The sequence below is a fragment of the Daktulosphaira vitifoliae genome, unplaced genomic scaffold, assembly GCF_025091365.1.
Source record: "Daktulosphaira vitifoliae isolate Bord-2020 unplaced genomic scaffold, ASM2509136v1 Scaffold_1, whole genome shotgun sequence".
Taxonomy (NCBI): Eukaryota; Metazoa; Arthropoda; class Insecta; order Hemiptera; family Phylloxeridae; genus Daktulosphaira; species Daktulosphaira vitifoliae.
In genome coordinates, this window is record NW_026099572.1 from 26,364,388 (window position 1) to 26,384,672 (window position 20,285).

At 23.7% G+C, this 20,285-nt stretch overlaps 3 protein-coding genes across 4 annotated transcripts; 1 reads left to right on the forward strand and 2 right to left on the reverse strand.

Moving 5' to 3' along the window:
* Nucleotides 1–5,145: 5,145 nt before the first annotated feature.
* Nucleotides 5,146–8,517, reverse strand: LOC126910555 (TM2 domain-containing protein almondex). The gene is made up of 6 exons (XM_050693208.1): nucleotides 8,279–8,517; nucleotides 8,119–8,198; nucleotides 6,998–7,147; nucleotides 6,509–6,630; nucleotides 6,082–6,225; nucleotides 5,146–5,374 (listed from the first exon to the last, which is right to left on the reverse strand). Exons 1-6 carry the CDS (start codon nucleotides 8,349–8,351, stop codon nucleotides 5,239–5,241), a joined length of 705 nt encoding a protein of 234 aa, XP_050549165.1. The 5' UTR covers nucleotides 8,352–8,517; the 3' UTR covers nucleotides 5,146–5,238.
* Nucleotides 8,518–8,626: 109 nt separating this feature from the next.
* LOC126910554 (iron-sulfur cluster co-chaperone protein HscB) lies at nucleotides 8,627–10,060 on the forward strand. 2 transcript variants are annotated; one of them, XM_050693207.1, is made up of 4 exons: nucleotides 8,629–8,753; nucleotides 8,899–9,211; nucleotides 9,276–9,529; nucleotides 9,592–10,060. In XM_050693207.1, coding segments are annotated over exons 1-4 (681 nt in total). In that variant the 5' UTR covers nucleotides 8,629–8,751; the 3' UTR covers nucleotides 9,704–10,060. The 2 variants fall into 2 exon arrangements, with proteins under 2 accessions (XP_050549163.1, XP_050549164.1); XM_050693206.1 differs by having other exon boundaries at nucleotides 8,627–9,211.
* LOC126910546 (COP9 signalosome complex subunit 2) lies at nucleotides 9,706–17,176 on the reverse strand. Its single transcript, XM_050693192.1, has 9 exons — nucleotides 16,938–17,176; nucleotides 16,103–16,297; nucleotides 12,077–12,202; nucleotides 11,810–11,977; nucleotides 11,070–11,244; nucleotides 10,609–10,747; nucleotides 10,338–10,528; nucleotides 10,132–10,273; nucleotides 9,706–9,978 (listed from the first exon to the last, which is right to left on the reverse strand). Exons 1-9 carry the CDS (start codon nucleotides 16,989–16,991, stop codon nucleotides 9,834–9,836), a joined length of 1,335 nt encoding a protein of 444 aa, XP_050549149.1. The 5' UTR covers nucleotides 16,992–17,176; the 3' UTR covers nucleotides 9,706–9,833.
* Between the last annotated feature and the right edge of the window lie 3,109 nt (nucleotides 17,177–20,285).

Genomic DNA, 20,285 nt, shown 5'->3' on the forward strand with positions numbered 1-20,285 from the left:
AAAAATCTTAAATACAGGCCTGAACGTAACATTCAATAAAAGCCAAACAATTTGGTACTGGTAACTACCTAACCTGGCCGTATGATAAAACCGATACTGAATCGTCGTGGTAACCTATGGATAAAAGAAGATTAGTTTAGCGGAAACGAAAAACCGACCTCATTCAGGTTTGGTGGAAACGATACGTCATTCCAATTAGTCTCGTATAAAATCAAATAAAAATATGCTTTAATATCATTTCATTGTGTAAAGGCGAACAACAAAACAAATTAAGTCCAATTTAGATTCGATTTTTTGATTGGCCGCAATCTGAAGAGACTTGAGGGGGCTTAGTCTCCTAAATTTCTGCCTTAAAATATACCACGAATTTAAATTAATTTGTATTTCTTGTTGTATAGAAATATTTTTCTGATTAGGTAAAAAATTATGTAAATTAGAGTTCCCAAATATTTTGTTGCAATACTCCTACGCTCTAGTCAATTTAAGTAAACACAAGACAGTTATAAGTTAACAGTCGACAAAAGTTTATGATTAATCATAAATTTACTTAACTCTTCTGTTAAGATAATTAGTTTTAAACTTAACTAAGTCGAGTTGAAAATATGCAGTCGTTTCAGTAAATAATGGTTGAGTTTTTTTCATTTGTATGAGAATTACTTGAAGTTTTGTCAGTTGTTTATACGATAAAAAAATATAGTGAACGTAATTTTATTTTTTAGGAATATGTTTACACATTCCTAAAAAGTACATATAAAATTAATTAAATTTTTTAAAAAACTTCATTTTGTATTTATAGAACAATACATTTGTATTTGCAAGATACACGTTAAGATAACGAGATAAAAATATTGGCAAAATAATCATCTTTTTGCAATGTCGGCCTGGCTCAGGAAGCTCTCAATAAATTTGAGATTTTTTTTTCTAGCTGGACCACTGAGAAAATTGTCTGAAAGGTCATTAAGGAAAATTGTCTCCGGGATCATCTCCAAGGTTCCAGACCGATTTNTTATTATATGTGTACAGTTAAATTATACTCAGAGGAATGAATGTATTAATCAAATGTGAAACAAAATTTTAAATAATATATCAAAATATTATTTTTAAATTAATTTGTTATACTAATTATTAATAAAGTAAGGTTTTACTAGAAAAACAATTTTTTTTTATGATTCTATTTCAACAAAAATAAATGTAAAGGTTATACCCTAGTATTTTGTTATTGTTTCCTTGATACGAATTTATTGAAATTCTAAGTTAAGTCAAAACGTATAGAATCTAAAAGTCATAAGTCATGATCGTAATGACTTATGTCAAAAGTTCAAAAATAAAAATGGCTCAAGTGCATTTATCTTGTAATTGCTAAATATGTACATATATATATTACTACACATTTGTTTGACATGAAAAACTAATAATAAAAATATTTGATATAGGAATATAAACATTTAATTTACACTTGTAGCAATTTTCAAAATTTTATTTGTTTGTATTGAAAACCAACAAAAATTTACTTAAGCCCTTCTTCCCTGGAACCAAAGATATATCGAGGGAGAATTAAAATAAATTATTTTTCAGCACATGTTCGTTGGGTCAAACAAAAACATACAGTCGAGACGAATAGCATGACGATAATGCGCCTTTTGACATTATTATTATTTATCTGTACTTAAGCGAATAATTTTTCACTTCTATTTTACATATTAAAAAAAACCTATGTACACAATAAAAGACAATTTATTTTGTGCGTTTGAGAAGCGATAAAGATTTCAACATTAAAATCGCTTACTATCCCCGATTTGCAGATATATATGAAAGTAATAGCCTTTTTTTGAATCGATACACGAGTACAAATCGTGATCGTGAAGGCTTACATTACTAATGAATCTGATAGCAGAACATCCCAATAAATTCACTCCTATAAATCTATTTTGAATGTGACGATAACGAGGAATTTATTCATTTGTCTCGGTGACAATTCACCTCAAGTAACCTGATCAGTTGGACTTTGATCTAATCACACGGGAATCTTAAAACTGCCAAAAAAGTGGCATCATGAAAACGATTTGGTCTATACAAGTAATGTATGACACCCACCCTTTTTTAAAGTCAAATCAGTGAAGTAGAATCGACAGCTTTTTTTCTAATCTTTTTAAATCTTTTAGTTTTTTTTCAAATTAATAATTATTTATATTATTATTTAACTTATTTATTTTTTTAAAACAATATCTAAAAAATATCTTCAGATACAACTCTTTAAATTACTACAGTAAAAATAAAAATTTATCCATCGTATAGTTTTTAAGCTTTCCTCAAAAATACTTTATGCATAACATAATAGCTGTAACTTAAAAATCTAATGTAATGGCCAAGTTCAAAATATTTTCTTTAAGTTTTAGTGATATGTCTTTCTCGTAGTTGTAAAAAATACTTTTAAAAGTTAAAAAGTAAAAAAGTACTTTTAAAAGTAAAAAAGTACTTTTAAAAGTAAAAAAGTACTTTTAAAAGTAAAGAAGTACTTTTAAAAAGTATTTTAAATAATATTCAAATATTTAAAAAAAAATGTATTTAAAATACTATTTGAATACTTTTCATACAAAAGTATTTCAAATACTAAGAATACAATTAAAAAATAATAATAATGTTTTTATTTTAACTAAGAGCAAAAGGTTCCACCTAAATAATTACCAAGAGGGTAATTTGAGTCAAATATTGAGTACTCTTAAATTAAGAGAACTCATTTATTATTTTCGATATTTTTTGTTAGAGGTAAATAAAATTAATTATTGGAGACTAATCAGTGAAAAAAATAAATATTAGTACACGTGTAAAAACCTGTAAAGTATGTCTTATTGACAATAGAGTAAATCATTTGAACCTGCAATAGGCTATTGTAGGTTCAACTGATGTATTAAAAATAGATGTATACATAATAGCATTTAGATAAGCACAATAATTATGTTATACTATAATGTAACATATAAAATAACAGAGAATTATTCTCAATTTTCATTTTGACTGAGTTTAATTTGCTTGCTGTGTTACGGTTAGCAAATTAAAAAAAAAAGTATATTAATAGTACTGAATATTAAACAGTATTAAATACTAAATAATTGTATTTAAAATACTACTCAGATACTTTTTATTAAATGTATTTAAAAATACTATTCAATACCAATGAAAGTATTTGAATACTTTTATTCAAATACATTTACTCAAATGCTTTATGCCTTTGGTCTTTCTCAACCACAAGTCCTCCCTATACCCATAAATAAAAGATTTTCGCTGTGTCATAGTATAAATTTATTCTTAATTAATATTAATAATTAAAATTAAAATTAAATTAATAAGAATAAATGTTGCCTGAGGCACAGTACAAAATTTTAATTTCTTATTTTCTTTTTAGGTATATAGACTTGTGATTGAGAAAGTATATAAAAATTATGCTTACAGATAATATTTCAAACTTGACCATTAACTTTTAAATCCTAACTAAAAAAATATTGTAAATTTATATATTAGACATACATAATAATCATATATTTATTACCTATATTTTCCTATATTACATATATTTAAACCTCTACATTTTTTTAGTTACAATAATGTAAGCTCTTTTGTTAAATTAACCTTTTTTTTTCTTCAAAAATATCAATATAAAATGAAAACTAAAAAAAAAATATCATCTTTTATAACAACTATAATTTTTTGAGGCATCTCCCTTTACTACAGAGACTGAAGAGAACTTTTCAAAATTATGGTCCTGATAACTCTAACTAGGTACGTTTTGTGATTTTTTGACATATTGTTAATCGAAATCTGTCCTATAAAAGCGGAGTAATTATCTACAGCGTAACAAAAAAAAAATAACAGAGTAAAACCAACAGCTTTTCAGCTAAAAAAGTAAACATTATTATTTTATTAAAATTAAAAGAAATGTATAAATAAAAATTAGGTGGTTCAGGCTTACAAATTTTATTTAACTATAAAAGTTGTAAATTAGTTCTTTAAAAACCCAGCATAGTTACGACAAGTATAGATTGATATATGACAGTGATTTTATCCATATTATTAAACGCTTCCACATGAAAAAGTTAAATTCTATTTGGGACTGTTGATTCCACAAAAAAAAAAAAGGAATAGGAAAAATTGTTAATTTTTTCAACTACTTAGTTAATAATTTTAATTAATTCAGAAATATTTTTTTATGCATTAACTTCATTCTATTATTTTAAAAAGTAGCAAATATTGTCTCATTATGATTGTTAAAATGTATGTTAAAATTAAAAGTATTTTCAGAAAGTCAATAAAGCTAGATATTTTTTTATGCATCATGAAATTTAAAAAAACACTATATTTTAGCTTTTTTTTATTATTATTAGAAAATCTGTATAAAATTAATTTACAACAAGATTTTTTTTTGACATATATTACATATTGTAGGTACTGTTAAAGGAAATCATACAAAAATGACACCTCAATTAGTCTTAGTTATAGTAATATTTTAGTTATGATTTTATTGTTTTGTTAAGTCAAAAGGTATCGAGTAATTTTTTGATTAAAGGGTTTGATGTTATATTGAGTTTTGAAATGTGTCAGAAAATCATGACCTTTATTAAATATACCTTAAATTAAAACTTATATAATATACTTTATTAAAAAAAAAACTAGTTTTGGAATCATGTTTTAATTTAGTATTCTATTTTAAAGTTAAAGAAAAAAGTATGATTTTTGTGTATAAATTGTATAATCAGAAAGTTATTAGAATTATTTTGCAATTCAAAGAACTAATATCTCCTTCTACAATAAAATAGATAAAAAAATGTTTTTTTAACTTTTTTTATACAGATTTGTATCAAAATGTTTTAAGATACTGATGTTAATCTCTTTAAGATTTCAATCTGTAGCTTAATACCAACTATTCCAGACTGTACTGAGACATTTTAATTGTTTTTTTTTTTTTGTAACTATTTTCTTCTAGGATGGAGGTATTCATAATTAATCTTAATTTAAAATCATCTAAATCTAATTTTAAAAAGGTGGAGTTATCTTGTTTTTGCATAAAATCCTTCAATAGATGCAAGAAATTTAGCGTAGTTCAGCAAGAAATTCTATGAAGATATGAGAGATTTAATAAGTATTTGATGATAAATTTTAAATTTTAATCAATTTCATGACTAAAATTACAATATTTTTTATTGCATAGGAATTTTAAATATATTACAATATATTTACACAATTTCATAAATATAAAGATCCATCTGCCGGACCAAGATATCTGATGGAGATCAATAAAACATCAATAAGGGTCCAAACACCTAGTCCTCCAAAGCTGAAGAGTTTTCCAATACCTTCTTGCCAATGCCCCAAGTAAAATCTAAAAAAAAAACATTAAAAATGAAATTATGATGACTAATCAATTTTTTGCAGCTATGTACAATTTAAAGATTTTAATCATTAGTATATGACTGATTATCAGAATATGTTTTATTATTCATATGACATTAACAATTTATAATTTTTTATTAGGAATCAAAAACATAATATAACTATGTTTGATTTATGAGTTTTGAAAGATGTTAATGTAATGTAAAAAAAACTTAAATTATGTTGTCACTATACATATCTATTTTTCTGACATTTAAGATTCGAAACTTATTTGAAAAATTTAAATTTAAAATGGTCAACTAAATTATAATTGGATATCTTTAATGAGAAAGGGTAGTTCCTTTTTGCTAGTATTCATAAAAAAAATAATTATTTTTATCCAATAATATATTTAATTAACTAAATTTAAATAGCACTATATTGATGGTAAAATTACAAAAGTAAATTACATCAATAGATTGGGTATTTCGCTTTTAAATTGCTCATAATTATCACGAATAAAAAAAATTAACTTGTACTTTTTGTTATATAAAAATGGCACAATTAATTTTTAAACCTACTATTTTTGTTTTAAAAATATCTAAATATTCATTTTCAATATAAAATATTGATAATGTTTGACAACTTTCACTTTAACACATTAAACATATTTTATTTTCTCAATAATACTAAGTATCAAAAATAGTAAGCAATCACCTATCAACACCAAATCCTCCTAGTGTAATACTTAAAATTAGTGCAGTAGACCATCGATGTCCACCAGTCCAATTACAACGTAATCTCTTGTAAAATGTTCTATTTCCCAAACATAGCACATCTCTATTGACTGTACAATTAGTTCTAAAAGTTAAAAATAACATACTTAATAATAGTTGCCATACATTTTTTTCAAATATAATAATAAATAATAATTGGTAATATAAACTATGTTTTTTTTGATAGTTGTTACAATTAAATAAAATAATATAGTATTTCTATCTATGAAACACTATATATATATATATGTATTAGTTGATCTTTAAAAACAGAAATTATTTATATTTTATTACCAAATGTCTTATTCCCAAATAAATAATTTTAGAAGAGTAAAATAAAAATTCTTTTTGTCAAAAAAAAAACTTACCTATAATAGCTAGGAGGGGACGAAGCAGAATTACACATTGTTTTTTTAATACACTTATGTTCCCATAACTCAGTTTGATAACAGAAACGACATGTTAAATTTTTGGCAAATGTAGTTTCACCCTACAAATTATTACAATATTTTATTACTAAAATATAAAAATTTATAATTATTTATATAAGTTGTTTCTTTTAATTCTTCTATAAAATGAAACATATGTCAGTTAGAAAAGAAAAATTTATTGGTTATTGATAATTGATCTTCTAAATCAATTATTTCTTCTGTATATTTCCTCCATATAAAAATATACTACTTAAAATATTGAAAATTAGTATGTTTCTTTCTTAACTTGACTACAAATAAGAAGACTAATTTTCCTACAATATCAGAATCCCTTAACACACTGTTTAAAATAAGAAATTAATTAATTAATCAATGAATAAACTTTGTGTATGGTTACTTTGTTAAAAATACTTTTTTACAACATACCACACATTTCACATTTGCTTTACAAGTAGCTATTGTTTGATTACCATATACACATGATTCATTCATGTAACAATGAATACAAGGATAAGGTAAACTTGAACATGGCTTATTTTCAGAATCAGAACAGTCCCAATCATCTTCATGGTGTACCTTAAAAATAGCAATCAAAATATGAATCAAAATATTGATATTATAGACTATGAGTTGGTTATTAGATTCTAAAAAAAAAAGTAAGAAAACAATAAAATATAAGCCTATAAAATTACTAATGTTTAAAGCTTAATAAAATATAATAAAAATCAATTACTTATGGCTAACATTACTTAAAATTAAAAGTATTAATTTAAAACTAAAAAAAATATAAATGATATTGAACTTAAAAAGTCACAAAAATTACTAAAATATTACAAATTTTATTTCGATAATAATGCCATTATTACCAACACTAAACCCATACTGACATTTTTTATATACTTTTTTGTTTTAAATTTATATTTTCATTTTTAAATAGTATAATATATTAAACAAGAAAAAAATATATTTATCCTAATCCAATTTAAGTTAATATATTGCTGTCCTGCCAACCTTTAATTATGGTTACAAATTACATTTTTTGTATTAATAAAATACAATAACTATCTAACTACTCATAACTTTATAGACATTAGTATTTTTCTTTTTTATAATTTAAAGTATTCATTCTTTAAAATTGTAAACATCACAGTACTTATGATTACTATAGCGTTTTTAATCAATTTATATTTTTATTTCTAATAAAAAGGAAAATTTTGGATAAAAGTAGTCAGCATAGACAAATTATATTGGCTTCTGAAGTAACCTAAACATTCTTTAGAGAATGATTAATGATTTAAAGACAGTTATATTTCACAATTATTAAAATATTATAACTTATGCCAATCTAGTTTTTGTGGTTACTGATTCAAATGTTGAAAAATGTGACATTATATGTTACTTTAACAGAAAAGAATTTAAAAGAAACTTTGTTTATAATATATAAATTAATGAAATTACAATTAAATTAATTGAATTATAAAAAAAGTCATATGTTAGCGTGAATAATAATCATAATTAACACACATAAAAAATACACCAGAAATTACCATTTTAGAATGAGTGTTATTTTCTAATTGAGTTTGTTTTTTTTTTTGTTTTGATAGTGAAATATCAACATGATCATCATCTAAAATTTATTAAGAATAATTAAATTAGACAATTTTAGTTTTATACATAAAATAAAGTAATAGTTAAACAATTATGTACCATTTTGTGATTCTATACTAATTACAATAAAATTCAATACAATTACAATGACACAATGGTAAAATGACTTCATTCTTAATCCATCTCCAATAAAAATAAATAAATTTATTATGTAATTAACTTGTTGAGAAGTAATTTTTATACAATAATGTTTTATTTTGAATTGATTTTAAAAGATTCATATTAGGTATTTATTTATTTTAACATTTGTTTACGATGCACAACTTTCCTCAATTTAAATAAACTACTGGTTATAGTAATAACTGTTTACCAAACAATTGTCTGTATTATCATTTTATCTTGAACGATTTTTTGATAACATATCTAATGAAAAATTACAGTAACAATTAATAAATTTTGTTTAACAAATTTTCATTTTATTATTGCAAAATTATTACGCAATACTGGTTCAATATTATAGAAGTACCAAGTATTATTAAAAGTGCAGAGTTCCTCGTCTTAATTTATTTTAAATGTACTTTTAGTATAAATTATTTAAACTTTATTGTCTAATAACTGAAAAAAATAATTTAGCTAGTTAAACATTTTTATATATCGATGTCTTTATTACGAAAAAATTGTTTCTATAAAATTAAATATGGATTGTGTATTTCTTCTAGGTATACTTTAAAAACTGATTTAACTTTAAAACGTTTATGTATTTCAAAATCTTCTAATTTGTTTGGCTTCTATAACACATATGTCAGAGATTTTCATTTCAAATGTTGGAAATGTCAGCATATTGCTAAAGAAAAACCAAGTTTATTTTGTCATAATTGTACTGTTATACAATCTTCAGAAGAGCAAAACTTTAATTATTTTGAATTATTTAATTTAGAACTAAATTACAGTATTGATATAGGCATATTAACTACTAATTTTAGAAAATTGCAAAGTCTAATTCATCCAGATAAATTTTCAAACAAAACTAAAGTAAACCTTAATCTAATTTTTTTTATAATAATATGACTACATTATTTATTAATGTATTATTAAGGAGGAGAAAAAAATGTCTGAAAATTTTTCATCCATATTAAATAAAGCGTATGGAACTTTGATTAACCCACTTCAAAGAGGTTTGTATATGTTAAGCTTACATGGTCTAAACATAGAAGAGAATCCTGTTACCTTTGAAAAATCATTTTTAATTAATATAATGGAATGGAATGAACAAATAGAAGAAGCTAATTCAAAATTATCTCTTGAAAAACTACAAATTGATGTGCGAGATATCTTAGACAACACATATAAGTTAGTATATTTATGTGATTTTAATTCTGAAACTATTAAATTTCTTTTTTTTCTTTTTTTAGAGAACTATCAATAGCTTTTATTAATAAAGATTTTAATCAAGCTAAAATATTACTATCTAGAGCAAAATATTTTGTATCAATGTTGAACACAATTAAAGAAAAAGAATTATAATATTTTTAAATAAAATTACTTTACTTTTATTTGAATCTTTGCTTTGCACACAAAGACACATATTATAGACTTAAAATTGCTGAAAAAATTGTAATATACATATGTATTAAAAAAAAATCTGAAGTACAAATTAAAAAATTTTTTGAGATATTGACAAGTTAAGAGTAGCAAGCTGGTTGGTCCATTTATCAATTGCTGCATAACGATTTGATGCTGAATCAACTAATGTTAATGTTAGTACTTGATTTTTTTGATCAATACGACCTTTTATAGTTCTGAAAAAAAGTATATATACTCTTATCATCCATTATTATTTAATTGTTATTTATGAGAATAAATAAAAATATTGTTATCACATTTGATTTATTCATATTAGTTAATTTTAAGCACTAATTTGTGACTACCATAAACTAAAATTTGATACATACTCATCTAAAATACAAGTAACCAATAAATTTTCAACATCACTTTCTTCAATATTCAACTCTTTTGCTATAAATGGAATATGTACACGTGTATATGGTTTAATCAATTTAATCAGTACTTGAGTTCGAATATTACTTAAGAGGGCTAGTAAATATTTAAGAGAATTATTATTTTATAAAATTATTATTTTAGGCATTTTATAAGTTACCTTCAATATGCTCTCTGATGAAAGGATCATCCATAATATTTTTTCTATGGTTTTTTAAAATAGTTTCAAATTCTTTTATATCATCATTTTGATATGCTTGTACTAAATTGGTCATGGCCAAAATTTCTGGATCATTTTTATAAGGTTTTGCTTCTTGTGAATCAAATGGATTAATACCTGATTTCATAAGCCTATAAATATACAATTTTGCAATAAGATAACAAGATTAACAATCATAATTTGAAACAAATTTTTTGTACAAGACAATTACATATTAGCTAAAACTAAGTATTTTAAACATGTTGTGCGACGAGGGCTTCCAGATTCATCGTAATTTTTGAAAGCTTCAAAAAAGTCAGTATGAGCTTTTGAAAAATGACCTTCTTCTAAATGCATTTTACCTCCACATTCTGTAAATTATAAAAAACATGTGTATAGTTTATTGATCTATTGAGTTTTGATAATTAATCAAACTGTTAATCATTCATTGTTGTTAAATATTCTTAAATACTACATTTTTGAAATCATAAAATAAAAATGTAATTTATTATTTAGTTATTTTAGTTTTTTAACATATAGCCAACATAATGTTTATATTAAAAGGATATTAGTTAGATTTAATATACTTTAATGGTCTAATTAATAGACATTTTGATAAATATTTCAGAGAAAATACTTTGTTATAACACTAAAAAAAAAGACTTAAAAATTATATTGGTATTAAATTTTTACCTCGAATTACACCCATGATAAGAGGATGTGGTATAGCAGATTTTATGTGCAGAGATTGTTCATATAGCTCTTTTAATTTTTTGTTATTTTTTTGAGCAGTATACATTTGAATTTCTAATGCATAGATTTCCAATAACTGAGTACCTTTTTTGAGGTCATCTTCTCCATTGTCAGTCTAAAAAATTTTACTTATGAATTAATAAATAGAATTTAACAAATGTTAAATTTTAAATAATTTTTAATTAATAAAAACCAAATAATTTATACTATTGGGTAGAATAAATTAATAAAAGTATTAAGAAATTTATTATTTTTTGTTTAATTAAACATAAAATTTGTGTGAATATAAATGAATAACATATTATAAACATGATATAGTAACCTAAGTGTGGAAACTCAATAATGGTCCTTTTTTAATTTTTCATTACTATCATTAGATGTAAAACAAAAATTATTATTTTATAAAGATGGTTTAAAAGTTAAAAATACAATTTTTTGATTAATAAAAAAAAAAGGTTATATATTTGGACATTAAATGATGGTAGTTACAAAATAAAAAATATATATTAGTAATCATTAATACCTTTACATATCAAGAGGACTATACTTATAATTTTATCATCAAAATCATTTTTCATTTAAACATTATTATCTAACAATTATCAACATTTATCTTAATTTTTGTAATTTTTTAATAATGTTATCATTTTAAATTGTAATATAAGTTTTATTTATATTACTTGACAAGATGCATGAAGCTGCTTTAGAATTTTTGTGAGCTTGTTATAATCAGCTAAATCAAAATATAATTTTCCTAATTTTGTATTGGTTTTAAACCATAATCTATCATTTTTAGCATCTCTAAGAGCATCCAATGTTGTTTCATAAAAATTTTGAAGGAGATCCATCTAAAAAAATTAAAGTTAAATGTGTATTATATACCACATTCTATTAATTTCTAATTAATCGATAATAAAATGTATTATATTACACTATGTTATACATACATTTTTCGATGTTGATATATAATCCAATATAGAGTTGATAGATTTTTCACTATGGTTTCGAGTAACTGCTGTTTTAATGTATGTTAGCAGTTGCTTATATCGGTTCATCATTTCTTCATAGTTATTCTAAATTAAGTAGAAATATAAACATTGTATTAAAAAAAAATAATAATAAGTTTTATTTTATTAATATAATTTTAAAGTAGAACTCATTAAATTTAAATTAATTTTTTTTTTATGGCATCAAGTAAGAAACATTAAGCTCTAAGTTTTGTAAAAAGACCTCAGATATTTTTATCTAATTAAATACTTTTCAGTTTTATGTAGACATTCATCATGTATACATGTAATTTCTATTATTCTCATACTATGTTTAAGTTATTACTATACATCTATTCAGATTTTAGCTTCGATGCGAAGCTGAGAAGGTATTGGTTTTACTATGATGTGTTTTTTTTTGTGTCTGTTACCACTTTTTCTCAGCTCTCACCGAACGGATTTCTTTCAACGATACGTCAAAAGATCACAAATTGTATCTAGTCGAAGACATTACCCTTCAAAATTGAAAAAATTTCCCTCGTTCCCCGTAAATGGGGGAAACCTCCAAAAAAATTACAAATTTAAAAATCGCTAATTTTCGAAATTTTTTCAATTTTTTTTACTAAAAATTGCTATAACTTTTTTAAAAATAACCGAATCAATAAAAAAATTTNCTAACTTTTTCAAAAATGAACATATCAATATAATTCTTTTTTATATAGATGCATGATATTATTACCTTTCATTTAGTATATTTTTTTTTTATATGTGACCCTTTACTTGCCCATAGGGGGGGATTTAAAATGACAACTTTTTCACAAAAAATTAATTTTTCAACTTGATTTTTGAAAATGTTTCCGGNGGGGATTTAAAATGACAACTTTTTCACAAAAAATTAACTTTTTCAACATAACTTTTGAAAATGTTCCGGAAGGTCTGACACTTTTATATATATCTTAAATTAAAGCTAATGTAATATACTTTAATTTGAAAAAAAAAAATTTGACCTCTGGACTTGTCTTCATGGCGAAAATGGCTACCGAATGCTATTTTCGTGTGAAAATTCTCGATTTTATTATTTATATTATATTTAACTTTATAATGCTATAACTTATTGAAAAGTTTATGGATCCACACAATTTTTTTTATGAGAAATAATATTTTTTAATAAACCTTTTTCATTCGACATACTTTATCTTAATCGAGATATTAATAAGGAACCAGCAGATCAAGAAGCTTTTGGAATAAAACACCAATTTTTTTTTAAATTAAACACTATCTAAAGATTTGCATCGAAGCGTTTATTTTTGATAGTGATTTTAATCACTGTCAGATATCATTATACTTGATCCAACTATACCACGGCATCACTGTGCCGCGACCCCCCTGTGCTGGGTTTTTTTGAAATGATACAGTTTTTACTCTTTCTAATTCGAGAACAATATCGAATTCATCAATCAAGATTAATCATGAATTCATGTAAAATTGATCATTTAAAAAGTAAATATCAATTAATTCAATATATTTTTGCCACTACTAATAGATTCTGGCTAGTTCTTGATTATAATAATTTTTGGACATTAGCTTTGATAATGGCGTAATGCCAATAGTTAATGGTCCTTATAAAATCTTGTCACCAATTGAGATGACCAATAATCAAGTAAAAAATAACAACAACAATAAAAGCAATTCACAGTCAACACATAGCAACAAATACAAGGAATGTATTACTTACAAAAAACTATAAAAAAGAGTTGTCACATATAAAAGCCAAATACACCACCAACAGTTTCCAAACTTTGGTTCACACATTGGTCTACAAAAAACTTGTCAAATTAATTCTCAACCATAGGCATACACTAATGTCACAATATCTAGTTTTTTTTTTTAATTTACTAAAACTAGCATAGATAATTCAGCTATTTGGATATATCTGCTACTTTTTGCCTCCCAGGAGACAACGTAGTAAAAAACATTCAGTTTACAGAATTTATTTCAGCTTAGGATATAACTTTATTTTGAGTAGTGATATTGGTGCTAAGCATATCTAAATTTTTATAAAACTAATCCTAGAGACAACAGACTAATTTAAACACTCTCAAACTCTCCTCATATTAACATTTTAGAGCCTCTTAACTACACTATCCAATCAGCCTCCTATAATAAATTGCTTATATACAAGATATATTTAATTACTAAAATTGCATATTCATTTCAAAACTATTAACATAATATATTTGATCCTTGCTCAAATCATTCACCTGTTTTACTATACTTAGATTGTCATCCTCCTATGAAATGTTATGCTGACACAATTTTTAAGTCACAAATTAACTGTAATAAATTCAAAAACACTTTTGTTGAAAAAACAAACCTTAACACTAGATTTAAAACAACTAATGAACATTTTGACAACACAGTGCACAATCACATATAATATCTAATAAAAGCTTGAAGTTCAACTTTATTTCAGACTTTATTAAAATCACAAAATAATTTTACTAACACAAAAATCAAATTTTTTTGTAATAACTATTTTACTATACATGTTTACCACAAATGTAATAACTACTTTATAATTTCTTCATAAAAAATTACAATAGTAAGTTATTAAATATCAATTTCATACTATATTTAATTGCTATAATAAATATTTATTAATTTATTACACTTATAAATTATATAACTTGTAATCAGGATATAAATAAGGAAATAAGAGTTCATGTTGCTTTTTGAATAATCCATCTATTTGAAGCGTTTTTCATCATAGTGATTTTAATCACAGATATCATCTATACTTGTTCACACTATGTCACAACACCAATGTACTACCATTTGTTTACTTCTTATGTGTTTTTTATTCATGATTATATTTTGTTTATATTTGTTAGAAAATAAACAACTAACTTTCATCAAAACAACAGAATCGAAGAACCAGAAGTAAATAAAAATAATAAATATCATGTAAACTCTGTTGCAGTGATTTTTTAATCAGAGCTAGAAACTGAATTAATTTTGGTTTTACANATTATTAATTTAAAAAACCTAAAAAATATTAAAAATATTAAACTCAAAGCCACAAAAAAATTAATGAAAAGTCGCGGATACGTATTTCGGAAACAATGTTACCATTATCAACGCTAAACACATACTAATACTAATACACATACTATAGTATGTGTTTAGCGTTGATAATGGTAACATTGTTTCCGAAATACGTATCCGCGACTTTTCATTAATTTTTTTGTGGCTTTGAGTTTAATATTTTTAATATTTTTTAGGTTTTTTAAATTAATAATATTTTTAATATAGTTTTAATTTTACTTAAGTGTATCAAACAATTTCCTACTTTTCAGGAGAGAAAAATTTAATTTCTACTTTCCATATAAGGCAATAAAAATAATTTACTTCTTCCTAAAAATATATACATTCCAATATCATTATTACTATAGTATTGTCATATTAAAAAATATTTAATATATTGCTCAAAAGAGACAAATAATCAAAATATTTTATTTTGGATAATATGTTTTTTTAATTTTGACCCTTCAATTGTAAAAACCAAAAGTATTATGAAATTATTTTTAAAATCTTATCTAAACTAAAAATTTAACTATATAAAGTTTAAAATTGATATATATTTTTTTGGTTGATTTCAAAATTATTTTTAATGTCATAACTGGAAATTGCAAGAATTTATGTTCTAATAATTATTATATAGCTTAACAATTATAACCTTAAAAATGTATGCTCAAAATATTTAATTTCAAAGGAAATGTGTTATGGACATTATAAGCAGGGACAGATTTTGAAAAGTTGAGTCATAGAGCTAAATATTGCAGGCGGACTCCTCCTACAATGAACGTCTTCATCTTAATACTAAAATACTACAAAAAGAAAAAAGGCCCCTTAGAACATTACGTTCTAAAGGTCCTTTTCATTTAACTCTCATAGCCCAGTCCTGATAACTTATTGTTTTATACTTACAAGCCGAAAATTTATTTTTATCATCTGCTTCAAAGCTTTGAAACCCCATTCTCCTTTTTCACCAGCTTCAAGGTCTAAAACTTTTTGAAATGATACTAGAGAGGAATTTGGATCTCTTTCTTTTAAAGATTTAGAATTGTAGTATTGATTTTCTAAGTCAACATCAGGTTCTGAATTGCTATCTTCAGAATATTCCTAAAAAATGAACATAGTTATAGTTCTGATTTTCTAATGATTCTATAATACTAGTTCTATGAAAATTACAAAAAAAATTAGTGGAAAGTTTAAAAATGTAAAATTAAAAACATTTTTCAATTTGTTTGAATTGGCATAAAAAAAAACTTTAACTTTATAGATTTGTTATCGTTTGATGGAATTCATAAGTATTACTATCTAAGCTTAGTAGATACAGTTTGCATTTTCACTTTTTGCTTGCTATTTAAATGTTGTTACATAGTAGTCATTATAACAATTTACATAATGTAATAAATTCATTGGTGTACAATTAAAATACTGTATTCTGTTAAAAAACTGAGATATTATTAGAATAAATAAAAATAATAATTTTTTAACTGTTTTATTACTAGTTTAGAATCTATTACTTTTCAATAATCATTAATTGCAAATCATCAATCATGATAAATGAAGAAAACATTTGAGTATTTTAATAATACAACATTATATCATTGAAAATATTTGAAAATTATATATTTTTTTTGCTATTTTATAGGAATAATGAAATCAATTTGCTGACATTTAAAATTGAGAAACATAAACGAGAACACAATTATTTTAATATTAAAAAAAAAATTAACTATTACATAATAATACTTACAAGACCATAATCTTCATCATCTTCGCACATATAAACATCTTCTGTATCAGACATGATTATTCAAGGTAACACTAATAGTACATAACAACTATAACTAAACACTTTTTCAAATTACACGTTTCCAAATTCTTAATGAAGTGATGAATACAAAATAATTTAAATGTCTGTAAAAATAAAATAAGCGGTATTCAAAATTACAATTTGTTCTTGGTATTACATCCAAAACAAAACGATAACAACTTTAACCATAATGTAAATTGATAACAAGATTCATTATTGTTTACAGCCATGATTTCAGTTAGATAAAAAGTGTTCTAAAATACGAGTGGGTAATTTTATTCCACAAATTTCTTGTTCAAATTAATATTTGTTTTAACAAATTTGTGGAACAAATGTTCATTAGAATAAAAGTTCAATGGATCAAATAAGTCTTTGAACAAATAATCTTTGAAACAAATGGATCAAAGAAAGATAAAAGGAACATAATAAATGGAGAACAAATATTAATTTGTACAAATTAGTTACGGAAAAAAGTATACATTTGTATTGGATCTTATTATCCAAAGACATTTATATTCCAGTAAATATTGAATCCAATTTATATTTGTTCAAACAAATATGAAATTATAATGGTAATAATCAAAATATTATTCCTATCCTACAATTATAAATTTTAGTTTAAAAATTGCCTTAATGTTTCAAAACTTTCTTTAATTGACCAATACTCGGGTAACATTTGGTGTTATTTAATTTGTTTCATAAATAGTCATAATTTTTAAAATAACATATTATATTATTGAGTCGAATCTGGTGATATTCGAATTTCTATTATTAGATTTTATCAATATTGCTAATTAATAATTATTTAATTCATGTTAATTAATAATTAATACCGTGAATATATATATAAGAAGATATTACCAAAAAATAATAATTAAAAAAGTCATACAAATTCGGAAAAATTATTTTTGACCCTTTATATTATTAGTTTAGGGATAGCCCAAAGCTCACAACTAAAGTAGGTAAAGTACAGTATACTTACGAAAATTTATGTAGAATACATAAATATAGAATATATAATATACGTTTTTTATAAGTAAAACATGAATTGATGTTAGAATTGTAAACAAATTTTTATAATATTATGGTTACGGATATAATTAGAAAATCAGGATCACGGCGATTACACCCCATTACCATTATTAATTCGCTGTCGCCAAAAAAAGCAAACCTTTATTGCTATTATAAGAAAAGTAATGTCTAACAGAAATATATTATTATATTGATCCAGTTTAAAGAGTGTTATGGTAAAAAATTTACTCTGAAAATGAACTTTTTAATTTAATCTTAATGATAAAATGTTATCTATTAAAACAAATAATCATGTACATATAAGGTAGGATGTAATATTTGTAAAAATATGGTTTTGTAAAAAGAATTAAATTTTTTAACTTAAAAACGAAAGATTACAATGTTTCATTCCGTAATATTAAGAAATATAATTGTTGATATTATTAAACAACGTTTAAATTACGTTACATTCAGGTAACAAAGAAAGAACGCCCTATAAATTATGGTATAATAAAAAGGCCTAATATAAGCAATTTAGTAGTGTTAAAAAATAAGTATTTGGTAGTGAAGTTTATGTTCATATACCAAAAGAAAAACGTAGAAAATGGGATCAAAAAAGTAGAAAAGGAATATTTGTTGGGTATTCAAAAGAAACTAAAGGATACCGCATATGCTTTGGCGGAAAAGAAGTTTCATTAAGCAGAGATGTTATATTCAAAGATCCTACAGATAGAGATTAAAATGAAAAAAGAAGATGAAGAAATAAATTCAGAAATGGTGGTTGAGAGTAAAGAAAATAACATTAATGATTAGAATAATGTTGAAATAAAATCAAATATGGATGAACTTGATTAATCAGCAGATCGGACTCAAGAAGATTTTTATCTTTAAGGACACGACTTATATCTAAATTAAATAAAAATCAATGAAAATACTCTTCTAATAAAAAGTAACAAATGTAAATTTATTAATTGTTAATCACAGTATTAAGTAAATTAATATATCAATATTACGATACAAATTATATTTATATGGTTAATATGCAATCTGGTTATTTCATCCATTCAGTTCTTAAGTCCTTCTTATTGGTTGATCGGCTTATGAACATCAAAAATTCTCATGGTAACAAACCATGATCATGGATCTCAGCTGCGGGCCCTCAAGTTGAGGCACTCCACTATCCGTCATGGGATCGTTCTAGTATAAGCGCCAGACTGGCTTGCCATACACAACGACGCGCAACAATTCAGATCGTGTTAACCAGTGGTACGTTAGTGATGCTACGCCTGATCAGTGGCTAAACACTTATAATTATGTACATATAATGTAACGGTAAAAACTTGACAAAATATCAATTGATTTAAATAATTAATTAGAACAATTTTATTTCTTCAACTAGACGGAATAATTTCATATTGTAGTGTGTTAAAAATTTTATAAAACAAATCATTTGGTTTCACATGGACTAAGATATCACCATCGATGGTAGAACTATCAGAAATATTAGTTGTGAAACGTATTCTTTTTTAACATTAATTTTTGGCAGAATTTCATAATGTAAATAAAAGTTCTTAAACACCATTGGTTATTATGGACAGTAACCTAATATATAGTGTGGATAGAAATTATAAATGAATATCAATGGTATCATAGAATCTTGCGAGAAAAGACGAAATGTATCATATTTTGAGTAAAAATTGAAAAAGAAGAAACCTAATTGAATTTTGATTGGGGTAACTGAAGTTGTAGTCATTTAACTGCTTATAAAATAAGTGAGAGGATATCAATATCATAATAAATTATTATATTCATATACCTCATCTTCAGAAATTCTATTATAATTTTTTGAAGAACAAGGTTTTTTTGGATAAATATCAGGAGTACTATTTGGCCGAAGAATTGTTTTACTTCATTGAGCCTAATATAACATAAATTTATAAAATATTTGTATTTAATATTAATTTATTTAAAATAAATGTATTCATACTGAGCAGATAATACGTCCACTAGAATCTTTAATTTCTTTTTCAGTTCAAATATTAAATCATGAAAAATATTTTTCACACAACACACTTGTACTCAGTATTAAAGTTTATTTACATAACTCTTCCCATTTCAGAGCCTAAATTTCATCTTTTGGTACATTAAATATAAATTTACAAATGCAACAATGTCGAGGCATATTATTTAAAAATTAAATATTATTGAACAAAATATAATTTTGTTACGTTACTGTTAGACTATATTATGTAAAATTAAATGACATTTCATTGAAGA